We start from the raw sequence: 15208 nt of genomic DNA, 5'->3' as shown, positions 1-15208 counted from the left end.
GTGGTGACTTTATTTTTTGTGCTACCGATTCCTTGAGTCACTCAAGTAACCTTCATTGTGCAAATATTACCCCTGCACACTTTTGTTTTGACTTAGTCTGCCCTGGATCGGTAGCATGGAATGTTGCTACTTCTTGGGCTTTGGCCAGGTACTAGTGACCTGGATTGTCCACTGAGAGAATGGGCTACTGGGCTTGATGAATCATTGATCTGACCCAATAAGGCTATTTTTATGTTCTTAAGGTGAAAGAGGATAGATTGAAAAATAAACTCATAAAATACTTTTTCACAGAAAAGGTGGTAAATCTTTGAGTGGATTCTGGTGTTGGTGGTGGAAACAAAAAATTGTATCTGAATTTATGAAATCTTGGGACAAGTATATTGAATCTCTAAGGGAGAGGAAGAGATAGTAGATGGCATGGCTAGGCAGACTAGATAAAGCCATATGGTCTGATCTGCCTTTATTTGTCTATGTTTCTGTGGTCTTTACTATACCAGCTTTTGTCCACAAGTTTAAGAGCAACAAGACAGGGTGGGCTACACAGCAAATCGGGATGATTTGCAGTTTTATTATAAAACTCGATAATAGTCGATACAAAATAACTTTCAAATGTGGATGATGATCTAAATCAGTGTATCTCAAACTGTGTGCTTCCTGAGATTTCAGGTGTGCTGTGACACACTAGTGAGGAGGAGAGTCGTCCATGAGACGTGCCTCTTGTGGCAAGAGGCACGTCCTGTAGGAAGTCAGCCGTCGCTGATGATTCTCCTCCTAGCCGGATCCTCCTCCCGGATCTCTCCACTGAAGCAGACATCAATGTGATGATGTCATTGTGTCGACGTCCACGCACTTCCGGGTGCCTTCTGGCCACACCACTGGATTTAGTGTACCACTGGCCGGAAAGTTTGACATGAAATCTGATGTTACAGGCACAGCCATATATATTTCATCTTATTCCACTAAAAAAGGAAGCAGAAATGTGAACTTCAGGTTTTTGTTTTTCAATTTTGTACAACTATTCTTTCTTCATTAAAGTACTACAATAAAAGATAGAAGATGCAATATCACGAGAACAGATTATTTTCCCTGGATGAAATAATGAGTGAGATGTAATAACATTTGGAAGGTAATTTTCCAAGCAATCTAGCTAAGTTCAAATGAATTGATGAGTCTAGATTGTCCTTTCTGAAAATTGATCTTTTCAGCAAGGCTAAAAATATATATGAGCTTCCATAGCATGTGTTCTTTTGATGAATTATGAAGAGGCATTCTGGAGGCGTATATAGGTCAAGAGGGGAATAACAAGTGTAACATCTTCAAAAGAGCATATGCTATTTTCCCTTACTCGACAACCTGCACAAAAGAGCAGAGACAAGGATGCAGATATTTTTATCATACTGTACTTTGTTCAGATTTTCAAAAAAGGATCGTGCTTTCATGCTATATTTATTTAATTTTCTATGCCATTCTCTCAAGGGAACTCAGAACAGTTTACATGAATTTATTCAGGTACTCAAGCATTTTTCCCTGTCTGTCCTGGTGGGCTCACAATCTGGCTAATGTACCTGGGGCAATGGGGAATTAGGCGACTTGCTCAGGGTCACAGGGAGCAGTTTAGGTTTGAACCCACAACCTCAGGGTGCTGAGGCTTTAACCACTGCACCCCATCCCTCCCCCCCCCCCACACACACTTGAAGTTGCAAAAATTTATCTTGCAGGTAACGCTTCATTTAAGAAGCAGGATTTCTGATCGTTCCCATTACTTTCATTAATGCTTTGGGTTCCGGTGTAGAATTTCTCAGTCATTCTTACAAGGTTCATTTTCTGTCAGTCAGCTCAGTATTATGACAGAGGAATAAATGTTGAGCCGTTTCAAGGGTGCGCCAAGGGTATTGGAAATGGCAGTCTGTTGAATTTGAGATTTGGCACACTCATGTATAAATTCAGGGGTCTATGACCTCAGGAGCCTGAACTGTACACCGAGGTTTGAAAACGTAACAGGTTTGACAGTTTAAATATCTTTTCAGCAATTTTCTTTCAGAAACCAACACTGAATCAACTACAACTGCTTGGCTTCTTTATTATAAACTTATTTTTAAGTACAGTAAACCCACGCAAATTCGCAGTTCGCAAATCGCGGACTCAGTAATTTGCGGTATTTTCCGACCGCCTCTTCCTGGTACTAAAGTCACGGTTTGTAACCGGCACGCTCCAGGCAGAGGGCCTGGGAATACTGGCCACAATTAAACTCTTGTGAGTTGCTGCATGTCTCACAAGGATGACTTGTTTTCACGTTTCAGAAAAAGGGACAGCTTTCAAACAATAATTCAGGTTTGTATTTAATTGTTCAAAACAAAGAAAAAAGAATAATTTGCTTGTCAGGATTACAAAATTCTCATATCATCGAGCACAAAGTTCCCAAGAAAAGTCTTTAGTTGAAAACTCAAAAAGAGTTCAACTTAAACAAACTCTCATTCAAATTATAGTCTCAATAGAGTTCAAAAGCAAAGAAGAGAAAAAAAAACTTTTCCTCCCAAAACTCAAAATAACCAGACAATATACAAGTACTGGCTTCTTCAGCCACTTGAGGCTGGAAGGACAGTGTGCGCCGTGTGGTCTTATTCTTGCCTGAACTTAGGCCCGCTATCCCACCACGTAACACGGGGCTTACCCCACTGTCTCAGCACAGCAAGCATGCTTCAATTTCAAAAAGAAAAAAAAAACATTATTTAACTTTCAAGGAAGAAAACTTCCAAACTTCCAAAAGAAAAGTCCTTGCTTAACTTAGCATTTTCCAATCCACTCTTTAACTTGAGTAAGATTAATTCAGACAGCACAATCCAAAGAAAAGTCCAAAACAAACTTCAGCAAAATTCAAATAGTACTTGCTTTTGTGGTGCAAACTTCCATGGGAGTATAATCAGGAGTCATTTCAACACTGGCTTCAGGGCTTGTTTCAAATTCCATAGCCAACGGTTCCTCACTCAGGCTGGTAGGCAATTCTCCTTCAGCCTCAGTAATCTCCATGTCCTCTGGAGCTGGTCTGCCATCAGGAGCTCTCAACCCTGAGCCTTGCGACCTTCCCTCTTGCTGTTCCTCTCCCATCTGTCTATCTAGGAGCCTAGCCTTCAGAGAAAATAGCTTGCAGCCCCGCCCCCAACCCTCAGGTGAAAAGGATTTCCTGAGATTCATCTTGTGATTCAGAGGGGGATGGGAATTCAGCACTGCTGCTTTCTTACTCCCTCTACTGGCCCTAGCAGGAAATTCAGACAGAGTGGCAGAATATGGGGAAAAAGGCAGATTCTGGACTGTGGCAGGACTTAACCTAGAATCTGAGCTAGGGACACTCCTAGCAGGCATAGTCCGCTTATCACAGGTTACACCAATCAGGAGCTGCTTTGACACGCTATCTGGCGTGTCAAAGCAGCTCCTGATTGGTGTAGCCTGACTTTAGTACCAGGAAGAGGCGGTTGGAAAATACCGCAAATGATTTTCAGCATCCGCCGGCGCCCCAGCTGCCCCTCCTGCCTTCGATCAGCACATGGAAGGAGTGTGGGGGGGGGGCACCTCTTTCCCTTACTATGTCACTGACCAGGCACCAGCCAGTATTCAGACCAGCATGTTAAATGTCTGTTATTTTTCTACAATAGGCCCTGGAGACACAATTTTATTCAGCTTAAATTAGCTATTTATAAAAACAAATTGGTACCTATCTGTTTTTCTAAAATTCGCATAAAATATGTCCCTGAAAACACACACACCCTAAGCTCCCCCTTTGAAAATTACCCTCTATGAGGCTAATGATCAACATTGCCAGCACAAATCTACAGCAGAGTGAAAGATGTGCTGAAGTAACAATTCATTTGTATTTTTGCTGCCTCTTCCTGGTACTTTAACAAGCAGCAGATGCTTATTAATATTTAACTGCAATATGCTCCTCTAGTCTATTAAACGGAGTTACCTAGAAGTGACTGTTGTCTAAGGGAAACAATGACTTCTTGGTCTTTGGCAGGAAGACTCAGTCATACTGTGCTTTATGCACTGAAATGCTTTTAAGAATTACCCTCTGCGTATACACCTGCCAAAAATGGTAGTGACAATCTTCTCTGTTGGGAAGATCTAAAATTCCTTAGCTGGCTGATGCTTAGACAAGTGATTAAACAAAATATTTTGGCATATTTTTGTGTATACACTTAAAAATCAAGCACAGAATCTTAAAGTTAGATGAAAATTGAATGTCATTAATGTTTTTTTTAAAGAAATTTGAAATATAGATCTAAATGATTATGGAGCTCATAATCAAAACTTAAATACATATAAAAACCCATCGAAGTTGGCACTTGGACAATCTAAAAGACAGGTCGTCCAAGTGCCAATAATCTGAACGGCTTTTTGGAGGTATCCAGGGACATTTCAAATATCTGAATCCCGCTGTGTGCCCAGAGCTGAAAATACACGTAGAACTTTAAATGAAGTTTTCAGTTTCAAGATGTATCTACTATTTATTTGGTGCTACTTGAATGGATAAATTATACAATTAGCAGCTGAATATCACTACTTGCCAGATAATTTTTAGCTCTTCATCAAATATGCCCCACATCAGAATATATATATCCGTGTGTGCGGATCGCCAGACTTGATGGACCGAAGGTCTGATCCGGAGATGGCAGTTCTTATGTTCTTATGTTCTTATGACTGTTTAATGTTTGAGGTGAAAAAAGGGAAAAACAGCAGAGTGGATGGAAAATCACCAGGTACTTAAGGTATCTCAAATGGACAGCTTTGTTAGACTACACATTATTGAGAGAGACATAGGTGAAGCCACTGCTTATCCTGTATCAGTAGCATGGAATGTTGCTACTCCTTGGGTTTTGGCCAAGTACTGGTGACCTGGATTGGCCACCATAAAAATGGGCTACTGGTCTTGATGGACTGTTGGTCTGACCCAGTGGGGCTGTTCTTATGTTCTTATCACAGTTCAGTGACTTCATAAAAATGCTGTATTACTCAATAGCGTGGCCACTCAGGGTGTCAAAAAGTGTCCTGACACACAGTAACACCGATGAGCTAAAAATGAAAAAATATTAAATGAGTACAAAAGATATGAGTACTAAAACTTAAAATCATAATGTTGATCTGAAGGAAGTGGATTTGAGACTAGGAAGGAAAAAGCGCCAGAAAAATAACACCAGGCAAGGAAAGAAACTAATGTAATGTTATCTGTTGATCAGACCAAGCTTAAAATTAAAAAATGCGTTCATAAGTTTGACACTGCCACAGTCTGCATGACTGTTTTTCAGTGTTGGCCTTAGTGTATTCAAACATTTTAGTGCAAATTACTTCAAAATTAATAAACATCCAACAAATCTATCCTTAATCTGTCAGAATGTTATAATGCCTCTATATCGCTCCATGGTGTGACCTCTTTTGGAGTATTGCGTTCAATTCTGGATTCCTTATCTCAAGAAAGATATAGGGCACATGTATCAAACCCAACCCCCTCGGGCTGAATCCAGCCTACCTGGCCTTTTTATGTGGCCCACGGCAACGTTCTCGATCTTCCCCTTCTGAGCCCAGCGTGTCCTCCCCTCTGTGCTGGTCCGACGCCCTAAGTCCTAGGTGTCATTTACAAGTTTACAAGTTTATTAAAATTTGATTGATCGCTTTACATAAAATTATAAGTGATTTACAATTAAAATAGGGAAATACAAGTAATCATACAAAACATGGCGTAGTTGTCAGTCAGTCATTAAGTGTCATTTATAGAATTGCACCTATTGCTTTCTAAGCCTTCCTAGATGCTGGTAGGCATTAAATCCTTAGGCACATTGCTATTTATGCCAGGATTTTCTTGCCTAAATTAGTACGCCAAAGGGAGGTACCTACCAGTGTCTTAAGTCAATCCATGCCCAGTTTCCACCCTGCACCCACCTTGAATCTGCTTTTAATTATGCCTACTTGCCATTAGGTGCCATGGTTGTAGACACTTACATCGAAATGCTAGGCGCCTACTGGCAAAATAATTTTTTGTAATCACTTTTTAATTGTTTTTAAACGTCTCTTTCAATTATCAGTGTTGATTAAACCAGTTTTAAAAAATTAAGTAGGTACCTAGATTGTCTAAATCTAGGTGCGTAACTATAGGCGTCTTTTATAGAATGAGAGCCACTGTGCCTATCCTGTATGTGGCACAGGAGAGTAATAAAATCCAAAAGCCTGAGTTCATCAGTGTAGAGCTGGCTTTCAAGAGCATTTACACTGAGAAATCGGAGTGCGGTTTGTATTTGAGGTTCTTGTCTTTTATTCTGCTGCTAAGACAAAGGTCTTAAGCCAAGATTTACAGTCAAATAGGTCAGAAAGCAGGATTGCAAGTGAATTGGATCTGTCAACCACAAGAGATCACTGGACTGTACAGTACATGTCCTAAACCTGAAGGTTAATATGAGTAAAGGAAAGAAAATATTGGAAGCAGATGGATAGAAAAATAATATTGCCAGAAATCTTGTTGGGAAGGATAAAGAGATTTGTGATGGCAAGGTATTCCTATCTCTTTATGTAAATTGTGTTTCATAAAATCATTGCTGTAATACTAAAGACAAGTCTAACAAAAAAATAATTGTTCTGAATTTTTTAATAGGATTACCTGGGACTGCTGCAGATCTAGAAAGGAGAAAGCAAATATTTGGACAAAACTTTATACCTCCAAAGAAGCCAAAAACTTTCTTACAGCTAGTCTGGGAAGCACTACAGGATGTGACTCTAATAATTTTGGAAATTGCAGCCATCATATCTTTGGGACTTTCATTTTATCGGCCTCCTGGGGAAAGTAATGAAGGTATTGTATGTCTAAAACAATTATTTTTTTTGTGATATCTTCTGTATCTATAAATTTCTGAAATGATTATACAGTTGGAAACCTATGAAAATACTATGCAAGCATTTAGGACCTGATTCTCAAAAATGCAGGTGGTGGGAGACGTCCTACTGCCCATCGGGCAGCCAGTTGTGATGCATGTTTTAGGAAAAAAAAGCCTCCCTGAGGCAGGACGACCACATCGTAGGCCTCTGGAATGCGTCTCTGGAAGCACTCCCAAGGGGGGCGTGGATATGGCTTCACCTGGAAGTGGCCGTAGGTGGGCTTCAGCGTCAATACACATCTACATTGATGAGACAGATGCCTGAAATGTAGGCCTCAAAAATGCTAGCCTACATTTCAATTTTATAATAACGGCTCTTATATAGCAAAGCTATCTTATAAATTAAAGATCTTTCAGTAATAGACACATCAATGGTGATACAGCATCATAGCTTCTTCAGGGATTGTCAGATTACCCGTTGTGTAGTGTAACACTATTGGGCTACAATCCTCAAATATATCTATATAAGTGCCGTTATTATAAAATTGTGATTGACTTGTCTATAAATATGACACAACCTCAAAAGCCTACGTTTCAGTCTGGGAGCGTAGGCACGATTCTGCATAGGATGCTGTTGCATGATTGACACATGATCAGCTACCATTTCTTAGGCGGCTGCTGATACCGTTGACCTATACAGAATCAGGCTCTTAGCCCCTAAGCTCTGTTGTTAACATGGCAGTTGAATTCACAGAAAACTCATGATTTATATTCAAATTCAATAGAAAAATATTATTTTTCATTAAAAACTATTGAAATCAATATAACCTAAATATTATATTGTGAGTGCTCAGTTTAAAACACCGTCAAACATAGCAATAATGCTCATTAGTTGAAACCAGACATCATTGCACCCACCTGCCTTCCTTGAACAATATAGCCAGCTTATAAAGTCATTGTTGTATATAAAAGTTGTACTTAACTTAGGAGGCAGTACTGCGTATTCAACTTCCAGTTAGGGTTTGAAAGTCTGATTAGAAAGATTCTCTAATGCTGGTTGATTTCCAAAATCATCAAGTGCTCTTCGTCCAAAAGTGCTCCAAAAGTATGTGATATGGCAGTGAAATCCTCTCAAACAAAAGCGGGAGTAGTGTGTTATTTTGTTTGAGAGGATTTCACTGACATATCACATACTTTTGGAGCACTTTTGGACGAAGAGCACTTGATGATTTTGGAAATCAACCAGCATTAGAGATTTTTGGTATCATTTCCTCCAGAAAGGAAAGCATGTTTTTCCCCTCAACTCCTTCTTTTAAACCTAAAATTCGTATGTTCTGTCTTCTGGATCTATTTTCCAGATCTGTCATTTTATTTTTCATTTCTTTTAATATGTTGTGGTCTTCTTTGTTGTATCTGTTCTATCTTTTCAATTCTGTTTTCCATCTTGTCCAATCTATTATTTACAATATCCAGTTTGCTGTTCATGAGGTTCATTTCTTTCCTTAATTCTTTTATTGATAGATTGATATTTTTCAGTTCCTCCAAGACCTCAATTATATCTAGTGCATCCTTTGGGAGAGGGCTCCCACTAGGAACCTGTGGATCTTCCTTTAGATTTTTCACTTTACTTGTAGATTTTACAGGTGTCTCTTGGATCTCCTGCTTATTTGAAGTCATTTTGGAGAGGTTTTCCTTATTAGAAGAATAATTTACTCTTTTTATCTTAAATAATGATGCTCAGAGGTGGGAGCTAAACTGTCAGCCTGCCATCCACCAAGCCTCCAAGTTCCGGAAACATCAGTTGTTTGTAAAGGTTGCCATCTATCTTAATTTTTCAGCATCTATTTATGGCAGCTTGGGGAATTGGGGTTGTAGCAGCATTTAATTAATGACTTTGTAATTTTGTATAACAGTTTGAGATATGATGTGTTTATAGATGAGCATAGGATTGGGATATATGCACTGGCGTAGTTAGGGTACGTGGTGCCCGTGGCAGTGGTGCCCTCCCACACCCCCTGCCACGCATGCATCCCTCTCCCCTTCCCCGTCCCTTTTTAACTTCTCCGGCACGAGCAGCATGCTCTATCATTTGATGTCACTTCCTAGGTCGAGAGCACCAGTGCCGATGCGGGCAACAACCTCGCGCCGGGGAAGTAAAAAAGGTACAGGGGAAGGCAAAGGGTGAGCATGTGTGGCAAGGAGAGCAACCGGGGGGGGGGGGTGGCCTTAGCAGAATGTTGCCTGGGGCTGACCACCCTACTCACCACTCCCCTCTCCCCTTATTACGCCACTGGATATATGTGTGAAGGTTGACTAGATTTAATCTATATTGATAGATGGTTGGATTTTGTGGGGGTGGGGGGTTGTTTTACTTCAATTTTGAATGCTTTTTATACATTGCCTAGATATAGATGAATTATGATAAACTAAACTAAAACTAAATAAAAGTATATGAAGCATCACTAGCAAAGTAGTTAGATGAACCGAAAGTTTAATCATCATAAAAAAGCTGTTCAGTCCATTTCTGTAATGGGCATAATTGGGCAGTACAGTTTATTTGGAATATACACTTTTGCTCCTATCTGAGCAACATCTGTGTATGGTTCCCACCTCTCCAATCCAAATCCTGATGATCTATATGGCGTAGGACAGACCTTTAAACTAATGTTCCATCTCAGTGCAATCTGCCTTCTTTATTCATTTAATTCAGTCATTGCAGCAACTGTGCTTGCTCAAGGATCTTGTACCAGGACTCCTCTTAAAACTATGCAATCTGGCAATGGGATGTTGCCACCATTGCATACTGATTGGGATTTCTGCAGTGCAAGGGCATAGGGCTAAAACTGCTGGGGCGGCTTTGTAAAGGCGGGGGTTAGAACGATATTTCATCGTTTGTATGAAACCCCGTGTTAATTTAGAAACATTCTGCTCTTGACAAAATCATGGAGTTCTGATCAGCAAAAAAATATTTTGCAATATGAAATTCATGTTACTGCTAATTAAACAATAATTACAGCTAACTCAGAGCTCATGCTGAACGAGGTTTCAGCTTGAACATTTTTTGATGCAATTACTACTGTTAAAGACGAAATTATTATTAGTCTTTAAGTCTCCTTTTTATTCATGCTTCTCTTGGGGGTAATGTCTCCAAATGAGCTCATTTTACACATACCATGACAGAAATGAATGTCTCCTCTGCGCCCAGGCATATTGGAGATGATCAGTCTCCCAGATTCACTTCTACTATGCATCTCAACACTTGCATTTTTTCCTAATAGATCGTTTTTCTGGTGATCACAAGAAGTGATATGCCCTGATAACATATTGAGTTTTGCTTGGAATTTCTTTTTTAATCAGGCTGGTGGCATCCAATACATTTTTTAAATCTAGTCACCACGTTTTCTTAGTTTCTGACTGCATTTGTTGGTACTTAAGGATCTTCCCTTCATAATGCTTCTGCTAGTGGTGCTGTTCTTTTACTTCCCTGCATCACCATAGTTTCTGGGTTTCTTGCACTGAACATTTTATTTTTGGGAATAGCAATGTCCTAGGTGATCACAGCTTCATTCTCCACAATTCTGTTTGGGTCATGATCCCACTGGTTTTCTGACATGCAATGTGATAGTATTTCTAAAGCTTCCAATGGATGAGACGTGTTACCCTTCTGTGCTTTTATATATATAGTTTTTCTGACATCAGCACATCACACCTAACAATGAGATGTGTGACTCTTTCCAGTTCAGTGTTACAAAATCTGCATTTATTTTCTTTAATTTTTTTTTATATATATACTGGCTGTGAACCATCCTCCAATTCAGTTTTTGTCTGCACCTTTCTAATTCTGTGCCTTTGGTTATTTATTCTGTATTAGGTGAGGGTCTGTCTGTGTTCAGTGTTGGACTTTATTGTTTAAACTGCATTTGCCAGCTGGCTCTCTCTCTCTGATCATGTTAAGTGTGTGTATACTTATGGCTCGAGAACTGGAAATCAGTTTAATTTCTTTGCTTAGAGCCAGAATAGTTCAACTGTCTACAAATGCTTTTTTCATGAATTATTTCTAGTACATATTCCACAATTCCTCTTATCACCTCTTTGCTTATTGAGTTTTTCTGACTGATTATTTAGATTTCTTTTCAACCTCTGTGCAGAAGTAGTCATGAGGAAGCTGGCCTTAGATGATTCAAGTGTTGGGGTAAAAATACGCAGATGACACTACCCTGCTTGCAGAGAGTGAGAAGGACCTCAAGAAGTTGATCCTAAAGCTGAAAGAAGAAAGCAAGAAGATAGGACTTTACCTGAACATCAAGAAGATCAAAATTATGACATCCACCAACAAGAAAGTCCACATAAGGATCAACAATTAAGAAATAGAAATGGGTGCCAGCTTCATTTTCCTTGGGTCCCTCATTAATCACAGTGGTGGTTCAACAGCAGAGATCAAGCGTCAGTTAGCACTGGGGTGTGCAGCCATGGTGAGCATGGAACAAATTCGGAAGTGCAAGGATGTCTGTCACCATCAAAAAAAGACTGATTACTGCCATTGTGTTCCCAATTACAACATATGGCTGTGAGACATGGACATTCACAAAAGCAGATAGAAGAAAAATTAATGTCTTTGAGCTGTGGTGCTGGAGAAGACTTCTATGAATCCCATAGACAGCTAGGATCACCAACAAAGATGTTCTTGAACATATAAACTCAGAGTTGTCCCCTGAAGGCAAGATTACCAGACAGAAACTGACCTGCTCTGGACATGTGATGAGAGCGAATTCACTAGAAAAGGAGGTGCTACTCAGAATGGTCAGTGGTAAAAGGAAGCAGGTGAGACCAAAGGCTCGTTGGCTGAATACCATCAAAAATGACACAGGAATGAACATCAATTGAAAGAAGCTGTGGAAAACAGGGAAGCATGTTGAGGACTGGCCTACAGAATATTCAAGTGTCAGACATGACTGAATGGATAGTAGTAGTAGATTGTAAAACAGGTACAATTGTGAAGCATGAGTTTTAAACACTATCCAGTTGCATTATTTATAGAATCTGGTGAATGTGCACTACGCGGAACAAGACGAGTTACATGGTGGAATGTTCTTACTGTTTTCATGCCCCTCAGTTAAGGGATGTAAATGCAAGAAATTTCAGGAATGATTGCTCTCTTTTCAGGCAGCCTCATGGGATTTAACTCATATATTCACACTTCCAATCTCGTACCAACAATTTTGTCGTGTCCAAAACATATGCAAAACATGCCACAATCTGCCCCCTAACCTTACCTAGTCTAAGGCACCTGCCTCAAAGAGGTAAGCATCTATAAGTTAGGCACCTAATATCCAATTAAGAGTAATGGTCAGTTATCAGCATCAATTAGTCTGTTAAACCATTAGGCGTGCCAGTGTAGGTACCTAGCTATAGGTGGACTTTAAAGAATTCCCCCATTTCATTTCTGTGTTCCACCCATTCTGCCAATGTCCCTCAGTTTATTTCCTGTCTGATTGTACATGACCAGGCAGTTTTATTTGTAGACAAATTCATTTGCAGATGGTAAAACAGGGCCTGTTCTCAGGCATACAAATTATAGCTTTTATTCATTTTTGAACCTCAGGGTGCAATCTTACTTCAAAGAAAGCAGCACTTCACACTAATTAGTAATTCCAATAATGTCTTATTTTTACACAGCAGCATGCGCTTGGTTCCAGCAATTCAGTACATGGATAAGATAGGTTTTATAACATCCATTTTCACACAATGATTTAAACAATATATGATGACTGAGATACCTTAACACAGTAAGAGACTTCTTCATAAAAGCATTCCCTGAGTGCTCTCCAGATTCCTCTGGCATTTTCTAGAGTGGAGATTTGCAAAAAGAGCTATGTAGTCACATCTGCTGGACAACAGCACTTAACAAATAAATGAGGGCTGTGCATTCATACACATTTGGTTCTTTAAGCCCTAAATCTAATCCACAATTTATTAATTACACTGTACCAAAAAGGTTCAAGGCGATTTACATTCAAAGAGGCCGTAAAATCTATGGGAAAATACAAAAACAATCAATAATTAAAATATCATCATAACATGAATATTACAAGTCATATAAAAAAAGTTTCATATTTTTACGAAACTAAAATAATTGATATCAGTCCATGGTGCGCCCTCACCTGAGTACTGTGTCCAGCACTGGTCGCCATACATGAAGAAGGACATGGTACTACTTAAAAGGGTCCAGAGAAGAGCGACTAAAATGGTTAAGGGGCTGGAGGAGTTGCCGTACAGTGAGAAATTGGAAAAACTGGGCCTCTTCTCCCTAGAAAAGAGGAGACTGAGAGGGGATATGATCGAAACATTCAAAATACTGAAGGGAATAGACTTAGCAGATAAAGACAGATTGTTCACCCTCTCCAAAGTAGGGAGAACGAGAGAGCACTCTCTAAAGTTGAAAGGGGATAGATTCCGTACAAACGTAAGGAAGATCTTCTTTACCCAGAGAGTGGTAGAAAACTGGAATGCTCTTTCGGAGTCTGTCATAGGGGAAAACACCCTCCAGGGATTCAAGACAAAGTTGGACAAGTTCCTGCTAAACTGGAACGTATACAGATGAGGCTGGACTCATTTGGGAGCACTGGTTTTGACCTAGGGGTTGCAGCGTGAATGGACTGCAGGGCACGATGGACCACTGGTCTGACCCAGCAGCGGCAATTCTTAATGTTCTTAATGTGAACAGGTAGATTATTCCAAATTGTAATGGCAGCTTAAGCAAAAGAGTAGTTGAGATGTCGTTTATACTGCACTCCTCTAATCTGTGGAAAATGTAGTTGTAAAGTACCACATAATCTGGTGGAAGAATAATGCAAATGAGAAAAAGCAAAATCAGATGATCTGACGAGTCCGTCTATAATATACAAAGAACTATATGCAAGACGATTTAAACTTAATTTGCCTCTCAACTGATAACCAATGAAGATTCTTATACCCTAATACAACACTTTCATATCTTTTTAGACCAAAAATGAATCTAATTGCAATATTCTGGAGCTATTGCAATGTTTTGATCAGTTTTCAAATAAAAAGAATTACAGTAATCAAGTTGAGGTAACACTACATCTGAACCAAAAGTGCAAAATGATGTTCAGAAAAGCACTATTTCACTAACCTAAGTTTCATCACAATATATAAAATCTTCCTCCATGATTTAGAAATTTGATCTTCAAATGTAAGAGAAGAGTCTAAAAGAATACCCAAAACTTTAGACGTTTTATCTACTTGGAAGGTAGTCCCTGATTGTAGAGTAAAAAAATGAAGGAACAGACGGTCGTGAATTGTGAAAGCAAAGAACCTTCATCTTACTTGCATTCAATTTCAGCTTATTAGTAGAAGCCCAATCTCCAATTCTTTTTATGCAGTCAGTGATCTTAGCGGAAATGTCCTCCTTGTTTAAACTTAATGGAATTAATAAAAAAAAAATCTATGTATCATCAGTACAGCATAACATACAGACTTTGACTGACCAACATACATTATGCATATCCTGATGAATTAGGAGGAATTCGTCAAAGGGACTAAGGGGCTGATTCTGTAAGTGTGTCAGGCATGGACAGGTGCCTCTTACAGAATCTAGCCTTACAAGACCCCTAGGCACCAGAAATATAGGCCAAGGTTTCACAGGACTACTCTTCTGGTGCCTAGGGTCCTTTCAGAATTGTGGCCAGTGGTGCCCAGTGATGCCAAAGTCTTGCATTGCCCCTAAACACGCCCACTTCTGGGCTCTGACATCACTAGGTGCCATGGATCCAGGCATCAGTACAGTCATTTTTTTAAAATAATGAGTTTTTAATTGGTTTTTAATGGCACAACCAATTATTGTGCCACTTAAAACCAATAAAAAGTTAGGCAAGATTTAGCCACCTGCCAAGCGCCTAACTTTCAGCAACTTTTTGAAGAATCCAGCCCTACGTGCATTAGTGCGTGCAATCATGTTTGCAAATGCGTTAGTGCATGCTAATTATGTTTATTTTGTTTTTACATGGTTTTTAGATTCTTGATAAAGGCATGTACGCCAAAACACTGCCAGTGTCGTGTCTTTGAGCTATTGTGACATATTTACCAATAAAGTGACTTTTTGAATTAGACAACCTTTGCTGGACTTCTGACATCTTGTCCTCACGACTCCTCATTGTGGGCAGTATAGTGAACCACAGAAATGAGGTCTCGGGCCCATACTCCACTTTAATCACTACACTAATGGTGGGATTTGTGAGCCAGCACAGCCTTGGTCTTCAAATCAATAAAGTTTAAGGAGCAAGCAAAAGACAGCCACTTATGCAGAGCTCTTGAACCCGGTGTTATACAAT

General features: G+C 39.5%; 1 protein-coding gene across 2 annotated transcripts in view; it reads left to right on the top strand.

Moving 5' to 3' along the window:
* The window catches only part of ATP2B2 (ATPase plasma membrane Ca2+ transporting 2), a 691115-nt gene that overhangs the window by 336168 nt on the left and 339739 nt on the right, over positions 1–15208 (top strand). For both annotated transcript variants that reach the window (XM_033926077.1, XM_033926076.1), the window contains one exon: positions 6638–6835. In XM_033926077.1, coding sequence (XP_033781968.1) covers positions 6638–6835 — 198 coding nt within the window. The remainder of the gene's footprint in view (positions 1–6637; positions 6836–15208) is intronic.

This window comes from Geotrypetes seraphini, chromosome 17 (genome assembly GCF_902459505.1).
Source record: "Geotrypetes seraphini chromosome 17, aGeoSer1.1, whole genome shotgun sequence".
In the NCBI taxonomy this organism is placed as follows: Eukaryota; Metazoa; Chordata; class Amphibia; order Gymnophiona; family Dermophiidae; genus Geotrypetes; species Geotrypetes seraphini.
The sequence above is the reverse complement of the archived record's forward strand: the minus strand, read 5'-3'. Positions and strand labels throughout refer to the sequence as shown.